This window comes from Xiphophorus maculatus, chromosome 11, assembly GCF_002775205.1.
Source record: "Xiphophorus maculatus strain JP 163 A chromosome 11, X_maculatus-5.0-male, whole genome shotgun sequence".
NCBI lineage: Eukaryota > Metazoa > Chordata > Actinopteri > Cyprinodontiformes > Poeciliidae > Xiphophorus > Xiphophorus maculatus.
This window is the reverse complement of record NC_036453.1, coordinates 27899150-27924973: the sequence shown is the minus strand read 5'-3', so window position 1 is coordinate 27924973 and position 25824 is coordinate 27899150. Positions and strand designations below refer to the sequence as shown.

The 25824-nt window shown below is 39.9% G+C and overlaps 2 protein-coding genes across 2 annotated transcripts; both read left to right on the top strand.

Annotated features, from left to right (window-relative positions):
* Nucleotides 1-2344: 2344 nt before the first annotated feature.
* LOC106699854 (matrix metalloproteinase-18-like) lies at nucleotides 2345-15648 on the top strand. Its single transcript, XM_014471635.2, has 10 exons — nucleotides 2345-2482; nucleotides 6241-6494; nucleotides 9795-9943; nucleotides 10019-10147; nucleotides 10283-10438; nucleotides 12027-12156; nucleotides 12234-12370; nucleotides 12502-12661; nucleotides 13719-13819; nucleotides 15052-15648. Exons 1-10 carry the CDS (start codon nucleotides 2345-2347, stop codon nucleotides 15180-15182), a joined length of 1485 nt encoding a protein of 494 aa, XP_014327121.1. The 3' UTR covers nucleotides 15183-15648.
* Nucleotides 15649-17508: 1860 nt separating this feature from the next.
* On the top strand, nucleotides 17509-19924 carry LOC111610113 (matrix metalloproteinase-18-like). The gene is made up of 10 exons (XM_023342639.1): nucleotides 17509-17607; nucleotides 17742-17989; nucleotides 18083-18231; nucleotides 18323-18451; nucleotides 18549-18710; nucleotides 18819-18942; nucleotides 19049-19182; nucleotides 19263-19422; nucleotides 19601-19704; nucleotides 19815-19924. Exons 1-10 carry the CDS (start codon nucleotides 17509-17511, stop codon nucleotides 19922-19924), a joined length of 1419 nt encoding a protein of 472 aa, XP_023198407.1.
* The last annotated feature ends 5900 nt before the right edge of the window (nucleotides 19925-25824 follow it).

Genomic DNA, 25824 nt, shown 5'->3' with positions numbered 1-25824 from the left:
TGTCAGTTCTTCCCTGAACATGTTTGCTACTACTTGTACGCATGTGTAGTAGAGTAAGTTTAGCTGCTGAGTTACAGCAACTAAAGGAGCTTTTTTTGCAGCTGCTGCTGCAAAAAAAGAAAGGGGAAAAAATAAACAGGGGGGAGGGTAAAAAAAACAGTTTTTGTTTGCTTTTTAATTAGCTGGAGTGCGGTAGAAGGAGACGGTTGCCCAAGGCACCATTCCTGCAAAAACCACAACTACGTGCATATTTATATTTCAAGCTTAAAACGTTAGATATAGTAATTAATCACAGCGCCAGATTAATCAGATTAAATTCTTTATGCAATTGACAGCACTAATTAGAATATAAAATTATTAAAACGCAAGATAATGTTGAGTTGTTGGGAATTATGTCAGACACATATGGTATGTGGATCTTTTGGAGCATTATTTGAAGCAGACTGTAACGCACAGGACCCTAAATCTCTGTTTTCCCATGTAATGGGAGTTTTGTCAAATTTCTATCTTGGCCTGAATTTTAATAAGTGATAGTTTTTAAGAGTTTTCAGGGTTTTTTTGTTTCTTACTAAACACTTTGCAAAGTCCCTGGCTCCTTTTCCAGCTGTAACTCCTGGGTGAGCTCCAGTTCACAAAAATATTCCTCTTTGTTTTCTGACTGATAATATTCTCAATATAAAAAAAAATACAACGTGAAAAAGGAAGACAGATTATTTTCATGTCTGTCAACATTATTGTGTTTATCCAACTCGGGTTGATCTCGCCTGTGTGTAATCTGGTTCCGGTCCATGGAAGCTTTACTGAGACGGTTACACTGAAAAAGGCAGCCATGTTGTCTCCAGTCATGTTTCACATTGCTTTCATGTTAAAGAAGACACTTTTTTTCTTTTGCTTTACATTTTTATCCTGAACTAAAGTGATCATCCTGTTGGTATACTGAACTTGAAGCTGGGAAATCACACTATCATTCTAATCTGCAGACTGATGAATATGGAAGAGATGAAGATGTGTTTGAAATCTTTGTGTTACCAATGGATACCTCGAAAGACAGAGTTCATTAAAATCGACTTAAATGTAGGACATTGAGGCTGGGGAGGGAAGAGCTTTTTTGGAGCCATATGAACCAATCAGATTGCTTCATACAATAAGCAATGTATTCCCATTTAATGTTTGTATTTCCTCAATATGAGTATTGACCATATATGTGTGTATCACTGTAAAAAAATATACATAAGAACTATTTTTTCACATGCAACTTATATGTCACAACATTTTGGGATGTATAAACACATTTATATCCCAATTGGTTATAAATTGGTGAATATATTTTCCTTTTGTAAGGGTCTTACTGGGAAGTTTGCAGCAAAATCATTTTGCCACCAATGCAAAGCTGAATAAGCAACGACGAGGGCGTGATAAGATCCTGCAAAACAGACTCCGCTGCAAGTACACAGAGGGACGGCAGAAAACATAGATGGATGAAAGAAAACAAGTGCAAAATGAACTTCTTGGATGAATTTTCTATCTAGTTTCCTGGAATCTTGACCAGAGATGAGATTCGTGTGATGTCATCAGTACAGCATCTTGAGGTGGGGTGGTCTCTTATCTAAAGGAACAAACTAGGTCACAGTTTTGACCCAATGTCTAAAGGAGAATATGATAAAGTTGGAACATGGACATTTCGGGAGCTGATCTCGAGAACAGAGCTGAGAGAATTTTATCTATATTTTCATCTGTAAAACACAGAAGTGAGATCATTTGTCACTTATTTACTCGAACCACTAGCCTTCCTTTAGTCAATCTGAATTTGTTGGTGAACCTTTCCGTGCAAAAAAAACAAAAAAAAGACACAAGATTTCTTCAGCTCTTTGTCACAAACTCCAAATGGAGATTATCTCTCACATGTAATCTCTGCAAGATCCTTGTTGTCTTCTTCAGTCAAAACCAACAGAGAGCACAGTAGTGTTTTCTGCTGCAGGTGTCCCCCCTGCAGGTTAAGGCAGCTCTGCAGTTCTATTGAACCTCGGTGGAGATAAGGGTGGCTGGAAACAGTCAGGAATGTTGATAAAGTATATGAAGCTCAGAATGAGCCTGGTTGGCTGTCATTTCTGTCCTCTGGGAAGGTCTATAAAAGTCGGGAGTGTGGGGTTGGAGAAGAGGGGTCTTCTTTTTCATCTGGAGACACGTTAAGGAGAGGCACAGGAAAAGCCACCTTGCTGTTCTTGTCGAGACAGGAGCATTCTCACATAATTAGCAGGTGGTTTTTTGCTGCTTTGCATCCAGCTCTGTGTGTAAGCTGCGCAGCGTCGGCCCATACGCTCACTGACGCTCCTGCCGGCTCAACATGAACCTGCTCTGCATGACGTTCCTGACTCTCATGAAGCTCCACCAGAGTCCTGCGGGGGCTTCACCCCTCCGCATCCCCGCCGCTCCTCCACAACCTCCAGCTGGACCGTCTGAGGCTGACCAGAAATTTGCAGAGGTAATTGAACTTTTTACCTGCTGGATCAATATGTTTTTATATGCTGCTTTTCCTGCAGGCTTTTTGTGTTCGGATAGTGAGGTTTAGGGTGTTGGGAGTCATTTTTTGGGCCTCTTTAAAATATAACTGATCAAAACTGAGCGATTTCCAGTGCAGGACGTGGTGATGTTCCATGCAAGATTCTTAAAGTTGCTTTAATTTTATTATTTTTTTTATTAAGATAAAGCTTCTTCTCAAAGAAACAATTTAAAGAAAAGTGGCACCAGATCAAGCCATATTTAATTTGGTCTTTAATTTCTTTCTTTAATAATGAAAAGTGACTTTCTTTGGTTATATTTCACCTGCTGACATCTCAAATGTTCTCTGTGGCTCTTCCCCTCTTTGAGTTTTGTTATTGTAAAACAGACCCATATCATTCTTTGGAATGATAATCACAGAACTAATTTATCTCAGCTGAATCTCTTTGTGAAGCTTCACCTGAAGCGAAATGTGGTCCAGTGATATTGGCAGGCGGGATTCTTCCTGTTTACGGCTGCCAATTCCCCAATCTGCCTTCGATCTCATCTGCAGGAGGCAACAGCAGCAGCAGTGGGAGACGAGGTTTGTCTTCACAGTCAGCATCATCTTGTTGTGACAGCAGGCAAATTATACAGACAGCCACACACTGAGTTGCTTCAGGAAAAAAATGGTCTTTAGGGATGCAGCGATCCACTTTTCTTTTCTTTTTTTCCGATACGGAAAAACAGTGCTGAATTGACTTAAAACGTTTCTTTTTGTAAAGAGTGACATAAATGTACAGAATGACAGATTTTTATTTTATAATGCTGCACAGCTGTAAAACATGTAAAGACAACACAATGTTCATTTGTTCAGTTCTGACTCTTTCAAAAAGCACAATCCCTCAGGATTGTAGTAGTGCAACATTATTCTTGTTTTAGCTAATGCTTTCATTTATTCTGGATTACAACAAATTTAACCCATTAGATTTTGTGTCACAAGTAGCCATGTTTCAGGATGCTAAGGAGCTACTGTATAATTTCGTATTATTCTTGTATTTCTGTACGTTTTTAGGTTCTGGTGTTTAGATTGTCTTTTCGTTTGGTTATGTTTGCTGTGTTTTCCCCTGCTGACTGAGCTTCCCTGACTCCAATGCTTTCCTTGCACATTTCCTGTGTCAGTTAGTCATTTCTCCTCAGCTCCAGACAGAACATGGCTGGGCAGAGCTCAGGAAAAATGACCACCTTCTGCTAATTAAAACTTACATCCTCCTTGCTCCACCAATCAGAGCTGTTCAGTGTTTAAAACATCCAGTCTTTATTTTCTGTGTCTGCCTTGTCAATTTTGTTTTGTGTATTCTGTTTTATGTTTGACTCAAAAATAAGGTAAAGAGACATGATAACTTTTTTTTTTTAGTTAAATGGAAGAACAAACATTTGTACACTCAACAATTCTGAAGCAACAGGATGTTGCCATGTATTTCCAATGCTTTAATCCTGAATAATCTACCGGTGTCCTATAAGTTTTTTAGATATCGGTTAGGGTAAGTCATCTGACTCATTTTTACCCTCCATGGTAAAAATGAAGAGGTGATTGGCGATTAAGGAATTCAATGTTGATGAAATGGTAAATCCACTCTAACAAGCTGGCAGAAAAAGAGTCTCCTTGACGACAAGCCGAGCAACTAGCTAAGCAGGAAGCTACAGCTGTTCGGCACACTGCACAACTTTCATAGTCTTGACAGATTTTGAAAATATAAAATTTTCTGACTGGAAAACTGGGGATCATATACTTAACCACTGGATTTGCTGATGGATCACGCTCTACATGTGATCCATCAACTGTAGTTGGACATTTTAGACCAACTACAGCCAAATGAGCATCAAATCCTCACAGGAACTCGTACAGAAAGAGTGGCAGTAATTGAAGATACTGTCACAATTTAGCTGATAATATTTTCCACTTCATCCATAAACAGAAAGATGTGAAAGTTAAACATTTTTCAAGTGAGTGTGATTTGCTTGGGGCTGTTTGTGTGCTGTGTTGTGCTCGTGGTCAGAGGTTGCAACATGTGTTTGATGTGGTGAGAATGTTTGTGGGATTTGAAATGACTTCCAACGTTACGTTTTAGTTTAAACACATCATTATTTCCATCTTAACACATGACAGTGTCATGTTTGGACTGGATCGTGGTGATAAACATTAATGTGTGGTTTTGTGGTATGTGGAAACTGTTCTGAAATGTTTTACCTGAGTGTGTCGTCGTTGGGCTTTTTTGTTTGCTGTGAGCCAGCCTCTCTTTTCATTGGCTGTCAGGAACAAATGATCGCAGTTGGATCTCAGTGCCCAACTGGGATCAAAGCCACTTCCACAAATTCAAACATGTTTATTTGAGTGTGACTCAGGTCCGATCAGATTTGTTTCCCTCACTCACTGGTCTTTACCCCATCTTAAACCACTAAATTTTGTGGAGACTTTTGGCCGTAAAATCAGCAGGAAACTGTGTATGGCGTCCCCAGAATGTTTACTAGTTGGCTCAGCTTGCGTTTAAGTTTCACTTTAGCTTTAGCAGTCTCTCCACAGCTGAACACAAGCATTAGTTCTTGCACAAAAACTTCCTCAGCCACAAGTTTCTGAGAGTTCTTACACTTTTACTAAGTTACTAAACTTAAAAAGAGTCAACAAAGACTTAAAAAAGCAGGTCATGTTTTGGGAAAGCAATTATTTACTTTAAGAACTGAACAGATATGGTTTGAAATTTAATCATTTTTAAAGTTTCTTAACCATGAAGTTATTTTGACAAAATACCTGCAGGCTGAAAAAGAAAGAAAAGTTATATGTGTTTACAAATCAGTAGAAATGCTGTAGGTCGGAGGAGGCGGAGCATGTTTTAGCAGCCCACAACGCTGACACCTACGATTACATGTTTGCAGCAAAGTTTCTGCAACATCCTGTCATTTAATGTACAAAAAAAACAAAAAAAAACACGTCTGGAATGTTTACTGTCCGCATGAGTTTAAACACGAGTCATTGGACTCCGCTGAATCACATAAATGATGCCTTCAAACCATCGAATTTCCAAGGATGTGGTTTCATCGTGATCTCAGATCGAACAGCTCTCGTCTTTATGAAGATAAGAAAAAGGTGTTGGAAAACATGTTTAGTTCATGGAGTACCTAGCGATACTTTCCCACTTTAGAATAACAATACTGTATTTAATTGGGATTTTATGTCATGGACATAAAATTTCCTTTTCCCCAAAATATCCAGGTTGAAAATGTCCCAAAATCTTGTGGGAGAATTTGCTTTGGTGTTATGAAACCAAACTGGCCTACAATTCAAAAAGAAATGTCAAAATCTAGAATATTACATAAAAACCAGGGTAATCTATGCACAAAATGGAAGAATGGTATGGAGAAACATATTATTGAAAGAAAGTTGATGATCTGCTCAGTTAAAAACACAAAGCAGATTTTCTTTCCTCTCTTTTTTCAAGCACTACCTTGTAGTATTTATTCTTCCACTTCCACTCACAAAAATAGACTAGAGGACAATAAATTAGACCAAAGTGTGTGAAAAAATCCAAAGGTATGAATATTTTAACAAAGCACTGCATCGCCATCTTAGTTTTGCCTTAAAATAAAACTTTACACATTTATAGTTTGCTCAGACAGAAGTAAGGTAATGTAGCGTTTTTCTTTTGCTCAGGTACGACAGAGTAAGCTTCATGCCACTGGTGTAATCCGAGTCGTTTTCCACAGGAATATCTGCACCACTTCTATGGTTACCAGCCCAAACCAGACAGACGAAAAAGGGCGGCAGCCTCCAGAGATGATTCAAATCAGACGGGTTTCTGCGATAAGGTGAAGAAAATGCAACGATTCTTTGGGTTGAGTCCAGATGGAAAACTCAGTGAGGAGACTCTGACTGTGATGAAGAAGCCGCGCTGTGGGCTGTCGGATGTGGAGCCTCACGAGGGAGCCGTGAGGTGGAGAAAACGGACCATCAGCTACAGGTGAGACAAGAGCTCACAACTTAGCACTTCAAGCTAAAAAGCTAAAAATAAGCATGCGATTATAAAAGATTAGTCCACAGGAACATATTTTTACAGTGTATTTGGTGGAATCTATGGTAGTTGTTGATGCAAAATACAACCAATTTGAAGTGTAACCCCCGTTTTCCTAATAAAATATAAAACTTCCCAGTCTGTTGTGGGCATTTCTTTAACAATTTCGACACGCCTGATTAGTAAGGAGCTTAATCTTAGTGTAAGCAAGACAACGTTTTACACAAGTCTCACAAAGATTATCATGAGCTCTACATGAAGCAAAGCATCCGTCAAGTTTAATCTAAAACTTTTGGCTCCTAACTGAAACAAAGTGGTTTTATTTTCTTTCTCAACTGAAATCAGAGAGGGAGCAAAACAACAAGTGAAAATGTAATGCTGCACTAAGAAGTACATTAATGAGTTAGTAGGTTATGGAAGGGGAGACTCAAACTTAGTTTCTGTCATATTTTTGTCCTAATTTCCTCATACAGGTTTAGTCTTGATATTTATGCTGACATACTGAAAAACGGAAATCATGTTTAAGGCTGAGACCTGTTGTGGAAAAACACATAGCAATACAGCTAGCAGGTGTGACCTTATTGTAATTTTTCCATATCAGACCAAAATCAAAAACCTTCTGGTTAAAGGATGGGGTTGGGAGGGGAAACACCATAAAAAAAAATCAGACAGGATTGAGCAGAACTCCATATTGTTTTTATTTACTTTTCCAAAAAATGATTTTCCTAAACTTTGACAGCTGACGGGCATGGATTCCCATTTCTTTAACCCCCAACGAGACAGAGAGAGAGAGAGATCTTGTTTCAGACCACCCGGCTGTTAAAGCATTGCAGGCCGTATCGCTGCTAATGAAAGACATGGAGAAAAAAAATCTTGCTTTCTGTATGCACACACACACACATACACTCAACTAAATTAAATCTCTAGAAACAAGATATTTACATTCCATTTTAACAAGTTTAGTTCACAGCCAAACATTAATCTGAGCCCAAATGCAGCTCAGCCCCTGCAGGCATTGTGATTTTTCCCAGTGAGGCTGATTGAACACGCTGAGCAGTGATGAGCAAAACAACATCATAAAGTTAAATTAATAATCTAATCGACCAAGTTTAAATCCTTTCAAGTAGATCTACATGAATCAAAATACACAAAGTTTGTGCTTATAATATTTAAGAAAAACAAACACCAACTTTTAATGGGGAGGTGAACTGATCACAGCCATGTCGGTGTAAACAAGAGGAATTTGAGAAGATTTTTTTTAAAATAATGTTGCATGTTTTGAAGTAGTCTTGCTTTTGACATTCTACCATTCTGAATAGTGCATGTATATTCGCACCAAGGGTGTGGAATTCACAGTAGCTACATATTTATCACAAATGTGTGCAAAACCTTCTCAATTTTATGCTAATGTCAAAAAAACATGACTTCATAATTGCAGCTTTTCCATTAAATAAGAAGCACAGTTAAAATTACTCGTGAGTTGTAAATACGTTTGCTCATGGAGTAAGTCGTTTAAAAACATGCCGTGCCATCATCCTCTGACCACTTCCTGTCCACTTCTTCATCTTATGGACCAGTAGTTACATCCGGTTGTTCTGATGTGTAAATGTCGGTGTGTGGCTGCCAGTCTTGGCCAGGTCTTTCTTGAAAAATAGATTTTTAATTTCAATGAGACAGGCCTGGTTAAATAAAGGTTACATACATACGTCACGTGACTCGTGTGAACTTAAAAAAGTGTTTCCATTTCAGTTTTGCAACATACACTGATTTTGATACAGCCGAAGAACTGCCTCATCATAGCTCAAAAAATTTTTTTTTTTTTTTTAAATTGGTATGTTTCCATTAAGCAAACTGATTTCCGTAATTCTAATTATTTGGGTCAATTCTGTTGACCCAAATGCCACTTAGGCTGTGAATCATTTCAGACACACCAACCTAGACATGTGTCTGAAACACCACAGCTGTCAGCAAATTGTAAACAGCCATCTAACTCTGACACTGACGCCAGAATCAGCAGCTGCAGAACAAAAGTCCCTTGTCAGCCTCAAGTGTCAGGCAAGTCACGTGTGGTAATGCCTCTTACGTCATATGTACAGACAGAGCGCTTGCATAGCCTACAATATTACGTAGAAATGTCACTGAGTCACTACTACACAATTTTAGAGCGGAAGTGAGATATACGTTATGTGACAAAGTTGCTGCATTAATGGCACAAACGTAACAGTTATTAAAACATTTGTAGAGGCCTGTTGTTCTTGAAGGGCTTAAATACCAAACAGCCTGTCAACTTGCTTTGTACTTTTTTTAAGATGATAATGGTTAACACTTTGTTTGAAGGCGTGTGCATAAGACTGACATGACACTGTCAGAAACGTGCCATAGCAACGGTGATGAACACGAAGGAGTCTTCACGAATGTTTACAACTATTGTCACCAAGTGTCATTCGGTAAATAATGACAGTATTAATGCAAAGTTGCACTCGAAGTTGCATAAGAAGTCAATTAAAAGTGTAAACTTTGCATTATTTGGTCAATAATGACCCTTTCAATGCAAAGTTCTATTAAAATTTGCATTAAAAGTCCATTAAGTGTCATTATTAACCAAATGACAATCCATGTCAGAGATTCATGAAGACTCGTTCTTGTTCATGACGTGTGTTACATCAGTCTTATGCACACCCCTTCAAACAAAGTGTTACCTAATAATGCACTAAGATGAATCAAAAGAACAGTAGCATCATTAGCTGCTTTTCTATGAATTTCCAGAAGGATAAGGATAAGAAAGACATATTACAGAATCAAGCTTGTCACAGTAAGATGATAAATAATGAAGAATAACAACAAAGAAAGTAAATTTTTTGTTTCAAAAGAAAATTCTCTAAGAACAATAAAGGAATAGTTAGGAAAGTTGTTTTCATTTTGTCATGTCGACACAAATAGAGTGTGCACACTTTGTGTGTGTGTGCACACTCATACATCATGGAAAGGCAAGGCAGAGGCTACAGGCCTACAAATGAAGTGGCTCCCTGTGGCATCAGTTTGAAAACCTTGTCATGTGTTTAAAGGTGAGATCTCAAATGTATGAAACTGTTGCTACAAGAGTAGGTGTAAGAAAAGTTTACACGTATTCTCGTAGGCTTCGCTTATCAAACCTGCGATGGCAGAGCTGAGGAATATTTAACTCTTCTTTATGTCGATTAAATATTTCACATGGCTTCATGTAAACTAAATGAAAATGTGTCTCTGCAGGATTGCTGGTGAAAATCTCCCTTTCCCAGCCAGTCGGACTCACAAAGCCATCAGGAGAGCGCTGAAGCTGTGGTCCAGCGTTTCCCTCATTAAATTCCGCAGGAGGGCAGCAAAAGAGGCTGACGTTGGCATTGCTTTTGTCAGCGGAGGTGAGCTTTGTGATGACCCCCTGATGATTGTAAAAAAGTGTATCATCTAAATCGATAACACAGCGGTGTTTTCAGCAGACCATGGCGATGGATTTCCTTTCTCTGGCAAAGGGGGAGCTCTGGCTCATGCCTTCCTCCCTGGTCTAGGAATAGGAGGGGATGTGCACTTCGATTCTGAGGAGGAATGGACTTTAAATTCTACTGGTACGGGATTTTAAAAAGGAGTTAAATGCTAGAATCTTGCTGTTCACTCCTGTTGGCACCAACTCCTAACATTCCTCTGGGTTTCTGAGGGTTTGTACTGATTTTGAATGTGTGTGACCCGTCATCCCGCTTCAGGTATCAGCCTGCCTGTTGTTGCAGCTCATGAATTCGGCCATGCTCTTGGTCTCTCCCACTCGCCCGACCCTGGATCCATTATGTACCCAGCTTACAACTTTGCACCCAGTTTGGAGCTCTCCTTTGACGACGTGAAGCGCATCCAGCACCTTTACGGTGAGCGTGAATCCGAAGGCTTATGCTGTGTGGGTTGTGAGAAGTCCCTTCTCAGCTAGTCAGTTCTACATACCGCATCTTGCGTTCGGCCACAGAAAATTCTCCAAAGCCATCAGATTGAATTTCTGTTTGTATTTCTTGTCCACAGCATTCTTCAGGTGAACACAGATTTTCATTCATATTTGGTTCTTTTTTAAAAGAGGCAGTACTATGTATTTTCCACATACTGTCATTATAATGCACTATGTAAAAGAAATCTGACATTGTAATTTGACGCTTTGAAATTGTCTCTGTGTCTTTAAAAACAAACTCCTGCTCTTTCTGAAACTCTGCATTTGGGATTCATCAGTCCATCGCTCCTTTACTCGCCCTTTAACAGCGTCTTTGCCAGCGATGCACTGAGAAGTAGCTCGTATACTGATGTCAGCAGATCAGTTCCACCAGGTGTTTGCTAATTGCTGCTGGCTAGTCTGAAGGAGCTGAGTGGCGGAGTCTCAGGTGACGGCTGCTCTGTTAGGGGGAAGCTTGGAAGCTGCAGCACCGAAGAGGAGCTTCATCCTCCAAGGCGTTTTGCACAGCTGAACGGTTGCCATGGGAGATTAAAGGATTTCTGAAACATGCATGAAAGAATCAAAGTAAATTTTCGTTGAGGGAATAACATTATAATGTGATATAAAGCTCAAAAAGTTGATCTTACACAATACTGCGACTTTAAACTCTATCTGGTGAGGCCAGATTAGGAGGTGGACCTGGAGGTTCACTAGCAATGAATACTGTCCATAATTTGATCAACTTTCCTAAAAATCCTAGTTTCTTCTTGCTCAGCCATTGCTTTCCAACATAATTTCGGTCAATTTCAATCTCCTATCAGTGCCTCGTCTGGGATTTCTCCCATTGTGCTGGAATCCCAGCAGAATTTTAACTGGGCCAGTTGGCGAAAAGAATAAGTTGTGAACGATGATGAAACAGTGTGAAAGTAACTCTTCACACTTTTGAAGAGTCATTTGCAACCTCTCTACAAGCTGAAGGCAACATATGATCAAAAGCTTTTCAAAGTTTATTTCAAGCTCATCAGATTTGTTTGTTCCGACCTCGACCCGCTGACACCACTCCTCACCACAGACATGCCCAACAATTAAAACCACAGTCACAAAAGAAATTGATTCAGCCTAAATGAAGATCATTTCGTGCTCTCTATCATTTGCAAAAAAATTCTTTGTCTCGCCATGATGCAGACGCAGGTTTCTCATTCTGCACACATCTCTGTTTACAGTCAGTAAAGAGGCAGTATTATGCAAAATCAACTTTTTTTGAAGCTTAACTCTTTTTATAATGTTATATTATAATTTCCTCATCAAAAAAATATAAACATCCCTGGAGTGTTGCCTTGATTCTTTCACGTATGTTTGAGGAATCCTTTAATCTCCCGTGGCAAGTCTTGAACATTTACAGTCCTACTGAATGAACAGGGCTATTATTTAGTGACTTGACTCAGTAATATTTTTACTCAGAACCGTAAACAGTGGTTCCACCGGGGTGGGATAAAACAGTTCTTCTAAGGTTATGTTGTTTTCTTTTGTTGCCTCAGGTGAAAACCCCAACTTCCACTTACAGTCACTAAAAAGGCCTCCTCCCAAAACCCCTGACAAATGCGATCCAGATCTGTCCTTTGATGCTGTGACCGAATTACAACAAGAGGTGGTGTTTTTCAAAGACAGGTGTGTGTTTTCTAAAGAGTGTGCTTTTTTTTCTGTTGAAGATGACTGATTTACTCCAGAGCTTTCTGACTTTGCAGATTCATGTGGCGAAAACATCCCAGTTTTGTTGAAACACGCATCACCCTCATCAGCAGCCTGTGGTCAGACTCTGTACCGTCTCACCTGGATGCTGTGTATGAGAACGTGGAGAAAAACTTTATTTTATTTTTCAAAGGTAAGACATGATGGAATGAGGACAGAAGCTCTACATGAGTTTTAAAATGAGTCTCACCCGAATTACAAGCACACATGAGATGTTTATGTGGTGGTTTTGAAGACAAAAAAAAAGAAGTATTTTTCTTGCAGGTGATCAGTACTGGAAAGTACAGCAGTTAATGCTACAGGAAGGTTTTCCCAGAAACATCTCAGACCTGGGCTTCCCCTCCAGAATAAAGTCAGTGGATGCTGCTCTGCACTTCAGAAGAGATCGCTACACTGTGTTCTTCACCGGCCGTGAGTGTTGGAGGTCGGTCACATTCTCGCATTTCCCATCTTTTTCTTTGATTTGGCTATTTGTGTCATGCTGGGACAAATTTAGAAGAGATCTTAAATTCAATTTGTAAAATCAACATAGAATCCACTTGCATATCTCATCTAAAAGCGACAATGTACTGTAGGAAGGAAGGGGAACGGGAGATGGATATCTGAAAATAATCCAGGTTCTAATCTGCTAATCTGTCTACCGTATTTTTCGGACTAAAAACTGCTACTTTTTTCCCATGCTTTGAACCATGCAGTTTATAGCCCGGTGCGGCTTTTCTGTGGATTTTTCTTCAACCACCAGGGGGCTCTTTAGCAGGAAGTGAATTATTGGAAGTCAAAATTGGAAATCAAAGAAGAAAGTGCTGATTTTCATTTAGAACAAGCACATGCTAGCAGCAGGCACGACGGAGAAATGTGTTCAAACTCAAACCCCCTCATCATAGAAACAAGACGAAGACGCCGCTTTTAAGTTGAAGGCTATCGATCTGGCAGTACAGGAGGGAAATAGAGCCGTGGCATGTAAGCCGCTGCGTCTCCATGGTTCAGTTTGGAGACGCAGGGCTGCTCCTTAATGAATGCAGAGGTCTTTGTGCAAAATCGAGATACGGCGATACCAGCGGCTTATAGCCCAGTGCGGCTTATATATGTACGTTTCCAGTTGGGGTTTTTTTAAATTGTAGATGCAGCTTATAGTGAGGTGCTCTCTATAGTCTGGAAAATACGGTATACAGTATTCCAACTCTCACCTATGATTATTGAGAACGAAAACCTGGAAATAAGTGGCCAAAAGGAACTTCCACTGCAAGGTGGCTGGACTGAGTTTAGGAGGGAATTCACAGCAGCCCTGTTCTGACAAACTCTGTTATTGGGTACAGAGTAGACCAGATGTTCTGCTTCCTTTTCGGTTCTGATGAAACAAGAGAACAATTTTCCCATGTGAATGCAGAAGAATATTTTGACTCACACAGTGTATCATGGTGTTACTCAATGATGCCAAGAAGCAAATAACATCCGTTTACCCAAATGTGTGTCATATTTAGGTACAATGAACTGCGGGCCGTGATGGAGGGATCACCAATGCTCATCGAGCAACAGTGGCTGGAAATCCCATTCCCTTTAGACGCAGCTGTCTACTATGAGGGTAGTTAAATAATCTCTCTTCTGCTTGTCTTTTGTGGCTTTACAGAAACAAAATGCACAGGAAATGCGATTTCAGTCGTTTTTGGAATTTGCATTTTGGGGGGGGTAAAAACCGTCATTATCTTTCACTGTATTTTAAGGTTGAATTTTGACTTTCCGGTCATCACTTTGAAAATCTTGTTGCAGTTTTTTTTTTTTTTTTTACACAGAATCTGTTTTCCGGATATAAACCTACAGATCTGTTATCATCTGTCAATAGCTGTTTTTCAAGCCTGGTATAAACCATGAAGAATGTCCAAAAACATCCCTTCTAATGGCACAATTAGCTTCAGGCCAATAACATTAAACCTACATTTGTTACAGTCATTTTCAATGAGTACTGTTACATAGAGAATCTTGCAAAAGCATTCATACCCCTTGATTATTTATTATTTATAGTGGATAATTTACCTGGTGAGAATAAAATGGTGCAAGAATTAAAAATATTTTTATAAATAAAATCTGAAAACTAGAGTGAGTCTTGTTTCTACCAGCTTTACAGCTATAGACTACGCCAAACTCCTCTTTCCACAACAGCTCAGTCTCTGTGAGTTTAGGTGGACAAAAATGTTCACATGTTGCCACACATTTAAAGTTAAATAAATTTAAATTTATTTCAATAAATGCTCTTTTGTTGTTACTCTTCCATAAAATACAAATTTATGGAGTGTTTGAATGATTCTTGTTCTATGAACAAATTCTCCTTTGTGAGCTCTGGATCTCTGCAGCTCCCCCAGAGTGATCATGGGCACTCTTTTTACATGACATGTCAGGTTAGATAGATATTTGTGAAGGGCTGCAGTTGTGTCGTACCTTTTCATGTTCAGATGATGAATTAAACAGAACCCTAGTAGCTGCTTGAGATATTATTTTATAACCAAACTTTGCTTTAGAGCAGGGGTGGGCAATCCTGGTCCTCAAGGGCCGTTGTCCTGCAACTCTTAGATGTCTCCCTGGTCCAACACGCTTGAATCCAACAGCTGAAACACCTCCTAAGTGCAGTCAAGTTCTCCAGAGTCCTGCTAATGACCTCATTATTTGACTCAGGTGTGCTGAAGTAGAGACGCATCTAAAAGTTGCAGAAGACCGGCCCTCGAGGCCTGGAGTTGCCCACCCCTGCTTTAGAGCAAAGCTTGTGAATGCCTTTTGAAGCACTCTGTCTGAACCTCATAATCGACTCTTCATTTCCTGCAGGATTTGTGAACTTCTTCAAGGGAAACAAGCAATATAAATACGACTTTGGCCAGAACCGTGTTGTCTCCGTCAGCAGAGCTAACGACCTAATGGGCTGCGAGATGGGAAAGGGTAACAAGCACATATCCTGATGATGAAATGGCCTGACGATGACATTGCAGAGTGTGTATAGTCACAGGAAAAGGTCTCTCTCTGGCAGTAACGACAGTATTTGTGACCCTGGGAACTAATACTGTAGGGAAGTGGTTAAAAGTCATACCTCAGTGTGTAATAGTGTTGAAAGATAGGAAATTTATACCATCTATCAAAGCCACTGTACAATTTAAAAAATGCTTGTTTAATTTTTCTACTTTTTTTTTTTAAAGATTTGCAACAAATATTGAATGAAATGAATGACAGCAATACCTGTATTAGATATTTTTACTAAACAAAAAGAGATTGCATGTATCTGGGTGTCCTTGAGCAAGTCACTTCACTCATCTTGTTGGTGGTGGTCATGATGGCAGCTGTGGCTACAAACCAGTAGCTTGCCATCACCAGCATGTGAACGCGTAATTTGAGATCTCAATTTGATAAAAGGGGCATTATGAATAAAGTCAATTATTCTTCTTTCTGAAACTGTGACTTTGTGGTCTGTAACCTGGAATATAGAAAAGCCTCATGTCTGGTATATATTTTTATAAATAAAACAATAATATATGGTTTCATATTCTAGTAAGTGTTTATTATTGAAATGTTTTTGTGAGTACCTGCAATCGCTGTTGATCAATTTTTCGCAGACGGCACATTGCTCATCAGTCATTGTCGTTTCTCTCACCGTCCTGTGTTGTGCAACTGCTGACAGAATGTAGCTTTAGATTCACAATGCAGAACATACAAGGCTTAGATTAATACAGGCCTATGAGGATTAAACAGTAAACCAACCTGCTGACTCAAAAACTCTCTGCTCCAATAAAGCCTTTTTCCTTTGAGTCACATGTCTAATGATCAGAATTATGGTAGAATCAAACATTTTATTTAACTTTTATTTATTTATTTTAAAGCAGGATGCCAGAATGAGCTACATTCACATATTTTACAAGGTCAAAAAAAATCTGTCAAATACATTAAGCCCCCCCCCCCTCCCCCACCCCTCCCCAAGGGGAGCCCAAATCTTGTCTTCAGGCTGTACCCAGCTTTACATGGCTGAAATGCCAGCATCTGAGAGAGGGAACTCTGCTTCCATTGGTGACAATCATCATGAGGGGTCTTTGGGGATGCACCTTGTCTGAGGATCAGTGCCTCCTAATCCAAAGCCATGGTCTTGAGCCGGAAAAGGGTGGAGTGCCTTTTCTGGGTTGGCATAGAGGTCCTGCGCTAAGGGGAGAAGTTTATGTATCTCTGGATCTTGTTCAGTACTGAGGGAAAAGTGCAGTGTGAGATCGATAGGCAGATTAGTGCTGCATCTGCAGAGAAGCGGGCGCTGTACTGATCTGTTGTGGGGAAGAGAGAGGTAGGTCAAAAGGCGAAGGCCTCAATTTACCAGTTGATCTCCGTTCCCACAGGCATCTACAGTCACAAACTTTGGGTAGTGACCAAAAGAACGTAATCATGCATACAGGCTGCTGGAATGAGTTTCCTCTACAGGGTCATCCGAGAGGGACTCAAAATAGAGCCACTGCTTCTCTGCATCAAAAGGACTGGTTAGGACACCTCCTTGGTGAAGAAGCATCATAGCCGGTGTCCCAGCAGGAGGAGAGTTTCTGGATTGGGAACCTGAGGGTCTCATCTTTACTTTTTGTGGGTGATATTCTGTTGGCGTCTTAAGGCCACGACCCTCCAGTTGGACTGGAGCAGTTCCCACTTTGAAGCAGCTGGGATGAGAGACAGCACCTCTGAAGCCTTGATTCTCAACTAGTAACAGCTTGACTGCTCCCTGGAGACTGGAGGTTGAGCCTCTGCTTAAAGCAGAGCAGTCTCAGTGTCTTGGTATCTTTATTAATGACGGTACAACTGCAACTTCTTGCAAATGTGTCTTGAGTTTAAAGAATGTTCATAAAAAAAAAGTATAATGCATGCACAGCTCTGTACAGGGACATCCCTGTAAGCTTCAAACTCCATGACCCGACTCGCACTTACAAGTCACTACAAGGTTGTTATATATACTTTATCTTTTCAATCTGATATAAATAAACCATTTAAGCAGAATCGATGTGTTTTCTTCACCATGCTTAGCAGCACTTACACAACAGGAGTACTGCATTTTTATAATACAGGAAAGGTCTTTCCATGGTACATGTGGACAGTATTTAATGTGTCATAATTACAGGGAAATTTTTTGGGAACTTTTGTGTCAAATGAACAAAATTCTCCAGAAAAAGCATAACTCCAGTATGTCGTTGCTCAACACACCCTGTCCAGGTCCTTTATAACGGCTCCCTCCAGATGGGAGACACAAGTTGAGTTCAACAAGGAAACATGAAGACGTTCATGCTGAGTTTTCTCCTGAGCCTTTCGGCTGCAGTGTTCTGCATGCCGGTGTCGCAGCCCACACGGCAGGATGAGAAGTTTGCAGAGGTATTTGTATTTGACGTTAATTGAACGTACTTTGTAGTAAGAAACTTAAATGCTCTTTTAATTCAACAAATGATATGTTGACTAGCACATGGAGAGCAGCAGACTGAAGCCTCTCTGTTCTTTCTCTCCACCAGAACTATCTGAAGAGATTTTTCAACCTGACAGAGGAAAGAGGTCCAACGTTCAGAAGTGGCATCAGCTCAGTGTCTAAGAAGCTGATGGAGATGCAAAAATTCTTTGGCCTTCAGATCACAGGGAACCTGGATGCTGACACCTTGGCCATGATGAAGAAGCCACGCTGCGGCGTTTTAGAAAAACCTCTTGGTCTGGTCTCCACTGCTGAAAACAATCTGAAATGGGACAAGAATGACCTCACATACAGGTGAGAGATCTCAGAAGATCAGCTATTCAGTGATGTGTACGATCACAGATGTTGTCTGTGGTTTAATGTGGAACATTTTTCTCCTTTCTTCAGGATAGAGAACTACACACCAGACATGTCTGCAGCAGAGGTAGATGAATCCATTGAGAAAGCTCTTCAGGTTTGGGCCAAAGTTACTCCCCTCAGATTCACAAGGATTTACAGAGGCATAGCAGACATCATGATCTCTTTTAGTCATGGTGGTGAGTATCAAACTCGTTTTTATGCTTATTTTATTGGACGTTCTTGAAAAAGTTCTCTTTGTTCAAATTTAAAGTAATTTTTTTCTAACAGCACATGGTGACAATAGTCCTTTTTATGGTACTGGCGGTTATCTCGCTCACGCCTTTCCTCCTTCGTCCGGCATCGGAGGAGATGTACACTTTAACGATGATGAAACCTTCACCTTCCGCTCCACCGAAGGTAAGTTTATTCTTTATACAGTCGGCAACCACTCTTCCAGCTCTTCCTATGACCTGATTGGTCCAACAAGAGGTGTAACCCATCCTCCGTTTCCTAGACTACGTCCTCTTCCTGGTTGCAGCCCATGAGTTCGGACACTCTCTGGGTTTGTCCCACTCTAACGACCCTGGTGCTCTCATGGCCCCTGTGTACTCGTACCGAAACCCAGACACGTTTATTCTGCCACAAGATGATGTCAGAGGCATCCAGTCGCTTTATGGTTAGTATCATAAAATCCATGTTTGAACAGACTAGCTTAGACTAAAATTGTTCCAGAACCTCTCCATTATTCGTGAGGTGTGATGTAATATACCATCTATTTTTTCAGGCAAAAACGAGGATCCAATTCCTCCTGGACCAACTGCTCCCCCCACTCCTGATGCCTGTGATTCCTCCCTGGTCTTGGATGCTGTTGCCACACTACGAGGAGAGATGCTGTTCTTCAAGAACGGGTATGGCAGAAACTTAAGTCTCCAATAACGCCAGCTGGAGTCAACAGTTAACTTTTCAAAAAATCGGCTCCAAGATGTAGCTTAGCTTCTCTCTGTCTTTTCTCAGCTTCTTCTGGCGTATCTACCCCCAGAGTTACACCTCTCAGCAAACTCTCATAGCAAACTTCTGGCCCAACGCCCCTGACAGTGTTGATGCTGCTTATGAGAGTCATCAGTCAGACAGAGTCTTTTACTTTAAAGGTATTTGATATCTTTGTTAATTGATTACATTTTTGTATGTCACCCAAATAGCTTCACCAAAATAATTTTTTTCTTGACAGGTCGTCAAGTTTGGGCTTTCAGTGGCTATGATTTGGTACATGGTTATCCCATATCGATTTCCAGCTTTGGTTTGCCCAAGAAAGTCAAGAAAGTCGATGCAGCCCTCAATGACCCAGAGACTGGCAAGACTCTCTTCTTCATTGGCAGCAATTACTACAGGTGCGTTCAAGAAAGACCAGAAATGAATGGTGAAATGTTTATATGTGAAGAGCAGTCCAACAGAGTTTGCTGTCAATTTTCTTCTCATGGATTATTTTTTTCCTAGTTTGCACACAACCAAAGTGTTTCCTGCTTTTTTGAGGAGAAATACTGATTCTATCTGTTTCTTCCTTTTCAGCTATGATGAGACTACAAAGGCGATGGACTCAGGATTCCCAAAGCGAGTTGATAAAACCTTCTCTGGAATGACCAGGAAGGTGACAGCAGCTTTACAGCACAGAGGTGAGTTGCTTCCAAAAGCACATGATTAATGAAATAACTAAATGACTGCAGTGATTCTGTCCAATCCAGTACTTTTTTCCTCACTAACACGTATCATCTCTGCTCTGCAGGTTACACCTACCTCTACAGTGGTCCCTACATGTACGAGTTCAGCTCAAGGACGGGGCAGATGCTGCGTCTGCTGAGAAACAGCTACTTCCTGCCCTGCAACAACTACTAGATCAGCTTTTGAAGAAAACCAATGAAGGGTCAATTAACACCAAAATTACATCTATAATTTATAGCAGTAAAACCTTTTCATGCCATTGTTTTGTGCCATAGTTTCAGGTAAATAATGAACCTTCTTCTATAAAGTTTATGTTTATATATTGATCTGATTTTTTTTTTCACACTGTCTTTTAGGGCTGTATAATTATATCGATTCTACAATATTTATTGATTTTTTTCCACAATTGGGAGGTATCAAATTTTTCATCCGCGAGTTTCAATACGTTAAACCATAGGGGTCCATAGGCTTATACCGTCTTTTTAACATGTCTGGTTTGTGACGGCGTAGCAGCAAGACTCCACCTCCCACAGTCTCACTTTCAACTTGTGCTTAAAGTCCACATTATAAACTACACACCAGTTTTTAAATTGCGTTAATAGGCCAAATAAAACCGGAGGTATGCTAAAATAAGTAAACCATATTTTTCCGAATGTCAGAGAAATGTCAAAAACCGGCTTTTCCGGTTATGTGAAAGAGAATGAGCTTCCAAACGTAAAAAATTAAACGCAACATTAGATTCCTTCGGTTTTGTAAATCTCAAATCTTCAACAAATAACAATTGGCTGTATTTTGTTGCTAAGAAATGAAGTAAAGTTGCACAAGTAACCGTGAAAGAGAAGCGAAACAGAGTAGCGGCGCAAACGGAGTAACAGCAAAAGCAGTAAGATTGCGAAATTAATGCAAAGTTTGGATATCGGAGCAACTAGTGGCATCCACTTCGTAATTTGATTTTAGCTTAGTGGTTTCTGTTCTGTATATAAAGGATTACCTGAAGCACTAGCGGAACAAGTCAGAATCGGGCCTGGGGGCGGGGCTAATGACTGGGCCCATTATACCCAAATAATAAAGCTCATGATAATTTAGCTTTACAACATAGACATGCCTGCTCAGCGGATCTTACAAGTTTCACCACCACAGAGAGCGACTATGTCATTCAGCTATCCATCTGACATGAAGTACAACAAACCAAGAGAACAACAGAAACATCAGGCTACTGGTCACTAATGATGAAACAACACAAATTCAAATCAGTTCAGAACCACGAATAGCGATCAGATCATTTTAAAACTTTATCAATTTCAACTCAGGGCTTGGAGCAGCTAGCAACTGCTGAAGCTACGTTTATTGTTGACGAATTGAACCGGGTACGCAGAGGCTCGCCCCGCATGCGCAGCACCCCGTGCACCTCTGGATGATTGTAACTCGGCTCGGATTGCGTGCGCCGCCGTTCACACAAACTGGACGATCTGGAAGATGCTCTTCCAGGCGACTCCAATGTAAACCTTAACTATAAACTCGATATTGCTGTCTTGGCTCAAAAATATGTTCAACCCGAACTTTTGAAAGCGACTATAACTCAGCCTTCAGTCCCTGACATCACCACTGTACCACCGACAGAACGAAAAGGGAATGTAAGCTAGGTGGCTGGATCACTATGGGGTGATGCAGAAAGACTGCCCCAGCAGCTAGTAGTAAACAGCTAACTGTACACATGGCTAACTCCGGGAGACAAGGTAGAAAAGCTTTTTCCCTATAGTCCAAAAGACTTTTTTTACTCCAAAATGCATCCACAATATGTCCAAAAGAAAAACATAAGTGCAATCATTTGCATATTGAGAGTCTACAGAGGCTGATAATTTCCCCACTCAGCTCCTGGATCACTGTAGAAACTTTGAGTTTTATGTCAAACCCACATGAATTAAATGACAGAAACTAATTTTCTCACTGCATCTTTGATTCATTTTGTCCAGCTGTAGACTGTTAGACTCTGTCCAATCAGAGTCAGGTTTTGTAGTTGGTGCTTACCTTCAGTATTGAGTTAATTAAATCCAAGTCTATGGAACAGAAAATGTCACTAAAATCATTCTGTCCTTCCAAAATCTTTCAGAAAATCGTAAAAGTGCATTGAATTGTATCGATTGCCAAATATCGTGATATATATCGTATCGTGATCAGAATATCGTATCGTATTGTGAGATTATTGTATTGCTACACCCCTACTATCTTTGTTTATTTCAGTTTATTTTGATTATTTAGACTGTTCAATTGTTTAACCATTTCTGTTGTTTGCTTCTAATAAATAAATCAAATGTCAGTTTAGCTGCATGAATGTGGATTCCTTTTTGAGTGTATGAATAAATCTGTATGACTAAACCATCTAAAGGAAATGATATCGGGGAAAAAACATTTTGTGTATTGTCACACATTAATGTTATAATTTGAAATGATTTTCTTGAAATAAAAACATCTTAAATGATAAAAGTTGATCCGCTGACTTGTTGTGCCCACAACCGAGTTTGATAAATGTTCCGTACTTGCACAGCACTTAAAAGTCCAGAGGGCCCCAACTTTCACAACAGTCAAAGTTATGACTTGAATTGAAGTCACAACTTTTCAAATGTGACTTCAATTCAAAGTCACAATTGAAAAGTCAATTGTGAAATTGACTTTTCACAAATCGGTCATTCACTCATTCACACTCACTCGCTGATGGTGGCAGTTTATGAATATGGATAAATATATTTATCCATATTCATAACTATCAGCTATCAGCCTCAGTCAGTCTGATAGCAGTCTGACTGAGGCCAGGCTGCCGTGCACCAGTGCCACTCGGCCCTCTGACCACCACCAGCAGGAGAGGCGGGTGAAGCCTCTTGCTCAACGACACAATGACTGCATTACTTGTAACTGCCTGACAGAACTTGCATCACTGCCTTAAGGCTGGGAATTTAACAGAGATGAGTTTGAAGGCACTTGCTTTTACTTGCCATTTTGGGGAAAACAGCAACTTTTTTCTTGTTGTACATTGTTATGCCGCAGAAATAAGCTTTGTACTGTTTCTTATATTGCACACACCTTTTTGAAAGCAAGTTCTGAAAGTAAGCACCTGTACCACTGACTTCTACTGACAGGCCCTGGAGAAGCAGGGACATAGGAGAAACAATGTGCATGTGGAGAATAACTGCTAAATATCTACTGATCCCTAACAAATGCTTGAAGCCTTCAGAGTGCAGCTGCATTCCTACTAAATTACATGCAGCTGGACTCTGTTTACTAATTACTTCACTGCAACTGGTTTGAGCATAAATTCAGTACCTTACACAGAATTGTCTTCAGGAGAATCAGAAGAAATGGGGTAGAGGAGAAGACAAAAGCATGACACATTGTTTATTAATAAATACAGAGTGTTTAATAAATAAATACATTTTGAAAACTGTGAATGCATCTATTTCCTTCAGTCTTACAATTATTCACTAAATTGTACTGGTCTTCTACTTGAAGTCCCAGAAAACCTCCATAAGGTTTATGGTTGCAACTTGACAAAATGTGGAAGCAACTACAGGTTGTGAGTGTTTTTCTGAAGCGCTGCGTCTGAACCTCGTTTTGGATTCTTGATTTTCTGCATCACATGGGATAAATACTTGCATCACGTACTCGGATGATGAAATAGCCTGATGATGACATTGTAGAGAGTGTATATTCACGAGAAACCGGATCTTTCTAGCAATAACCACAACGTTAGCAACACTGGGAAACTAATAATTACTGCAAGCGATTAAAAGTAACACCTCAGTGTCTAGTAGTGTTGAAAGAAAGAGAATTTATACCATCTATTGAAGCTATTTGCAAATTAAAAATATTTTTTTGTTGTTTTGGTTCTTTTTTTTTGCAGTTTATGTATTTTACTTTTTAAGATCTCCAACAATTGTTGAATAAAAGGAATGAGAACAATATTTGTATTAAATATGTAACTAAAAGAAATTATATCTACATTTAGATTCTTTCCAAAATGGAGATGTGAACAGTGCCTGTTATGTAGAAAACCTTAATTATGTTTATGATTAATGCCACAATATGTGTGTTTTTAGTACTGTAACGTAATTATAATGTATCTGCAATTACTGCTGTTGAGCAAATCCTTGTAGACGGCACATTGCTTATCAGTCATTATCGTTCCTCTCAGCGTCCTGTGTTGTGCAACTGTTGACAGAACGTAGCTTACCATTCACAATGCAGAACATACTGGGCTTGGATTAATAAATCTATGGGAGTGGATAGTAAATCTACATGCTGACTCACAAAACTCCCTAACCTGTCAGAGTTTAGATTTCCTGTGAATCAACGGATGTCACCTTAGAGTTCCTCTGCAATCAAAGTTGCAGTAGAATTAATCATGTCTGCAGATTTACGATCTGAACATAATAGTATCAACATGATACCAAAATATTAATTTGGAAGCCGCAATGAAATGCAATTGTTGTTTGAAAATAAGTAGAACCGGAAGGCACATTCGTGCATTTCTATCATATGTTTAAAAAAAAAAATCTGGCAAATGCCTGTAAGGTCCGTCCATGTTGAATCCCCTAAGAGCGAAATTCAACAACCAAATTACTTTAGCCTAAAACAAAACTCATTACACATGAAAAACATATTGATTTATTTGTCATTGAAAGATAATGTCGATGGAAAGAGCCAGGTTTCAAAGGTTTCAAGAGGCCATCCTAAAGTAGGACACTATGATGTGTGGGAGACGCACGAAAACCGACAGCATATGTTGGAGTTGACTGAACTGTGATTCAGGAATAGGCTTTCGAATGGCGAACTGTACAGACAAGGTCTCGAGCTGCTCGCGTTCTCACTAAAACCAGGAAGATAGACCACATAACACCAGTTTTAAAGTCCCTACACTGGCTCCCTGTAGCTCAAAGAATAAACTTTAAAATACTGTTAGTTCACAAATCACTGAACGGCTCAGCACCACAATACATTAAAGATCTGCTGCTGTTGTATCAACCTTCCAGACCTCTCAGGTCTTCTGGTTCTGGTCTGCTCTGCATCCCCAGAACCAGAACCAAACGAGGAGAAGCAGCTTTCAGCATCTATGCACCACAAATTTGGAACAAACTTTCAGAAAACTGTAAAACAGCTGAAACACTGACTTCCTTTAAATCTTGACTAAAAACCCACCTGTTTAGGATTGTATTTGAAATGTAATCAATTACAAACTTAATAAATGTCATGTTTTGATTGTTGATTCTATGTTGCATTGTGTTTCTGTGTTTGATATGATGTAAAGCACTTTGAAATGCCTTGCTGCTGAAATGTGCTATACAAATAAAATTTGATTGATTGAGTGCCCCATAAATGTGTCCCATTAAATGTATGACAAGTGTCTGGTAGCTCTCCAAGGGGGTCAAGAGAGGTTGGAGGTCTGGTTTATTGTTTGGTCCTTAGGGAAGATGGGGAACCAGAGTTGTCAAAGGATTATTTAACCCTTTCATCCCCAAAGCAAGAGCTGTGTCTACAATCTTGGCGTGAAGCAAGAGCTTATCACAATGTGGGTTGGACGTCACCAGGACTGTCTCTTGTCCCTTGTGTGGGGTATCTTGTGTGTGGTGTTTATGAGCTTGATCTCAAACATATTTAAGTGTAAAGCATGTGGGTCAGGAACTTCAGGGTCTCATGTTGGCTCGTGATTTTCTCTTGGTGTTTTTAGGTCACAAAAGTGAGTGTACTGGAGCAGTTCATAGTGAGAGTAAGTGCATCAAGTCTGAATAAATGGTTCTGTCAGAAAAAGCTGAAAACTAGGGGATCTGTTTTTGCTGCAAGCTGAGAAGTTCCGAGAATATTGGTGTCTTGTTCACGAGCTAGACGATGCAAAAGTCTGAGCTGTAAAGCAAAGCTATTACTATCTCAGTCTATTGACGGTTTGACACTTACCTTTGGTCAAGAATTATGGGCGGTAAATTAAATGCTGAGATGTCACACAAGCAGCTGAAAGGAGCGTTCTGTGTGGGGAGGCGGGGCTGGCTCAGTGAAAGGGTGAGAAGCTCAATTATTTGAAAACAGCC

Excerpts from the sequence above, each read along its gene's own strand:
- LOC106699854 (XM_014471635.2), top strand. The coding sequence starts at position 2,345 with ATGAACCTGCTCTGCATGACGTTCCTGACTCTCATGAAGCTCCACCAG. Across the intron at positions 9,944-10,018 it reads CATTGCTTTTGTCAGCGGAG|CAGACCATGGCGATGGATTT; the intron begins GTGAGCTTTGTG and ends CGGTGTTTTCAG. Across the intron at positions 12,371-12,501 it reads CTTTATTTTATTTTTCAAAG|GTGATCAGTACTGGAAAGTA; the intron begins GTAAGACATGAT and ends TTTTTCTTGCAG.
- LOC111610113 (XM_023342639.1), top strand. The coding sequence starts at position 17,509 with ATGAAGACGTTCATGCTGAGTTTTCTCCTGAGCCTTTCGGCTGCAGTG. Across the intron at positions 17,608-17,741 it reads AGGATGAGAAGTTTGCAGAG|AACTATCTGAAGAGATTTTT; the intron begins GTATTTGTATTT and ends TCTCTCCACCAG. Across the intron at positions 18,943-19,048 it reads ATGCTGTTCTTCAAGAACGG|CTTCTTCTGGCGTATCTACC; the intron begins GTATGGCAGAAA and ends GTCTTTTCTCAG.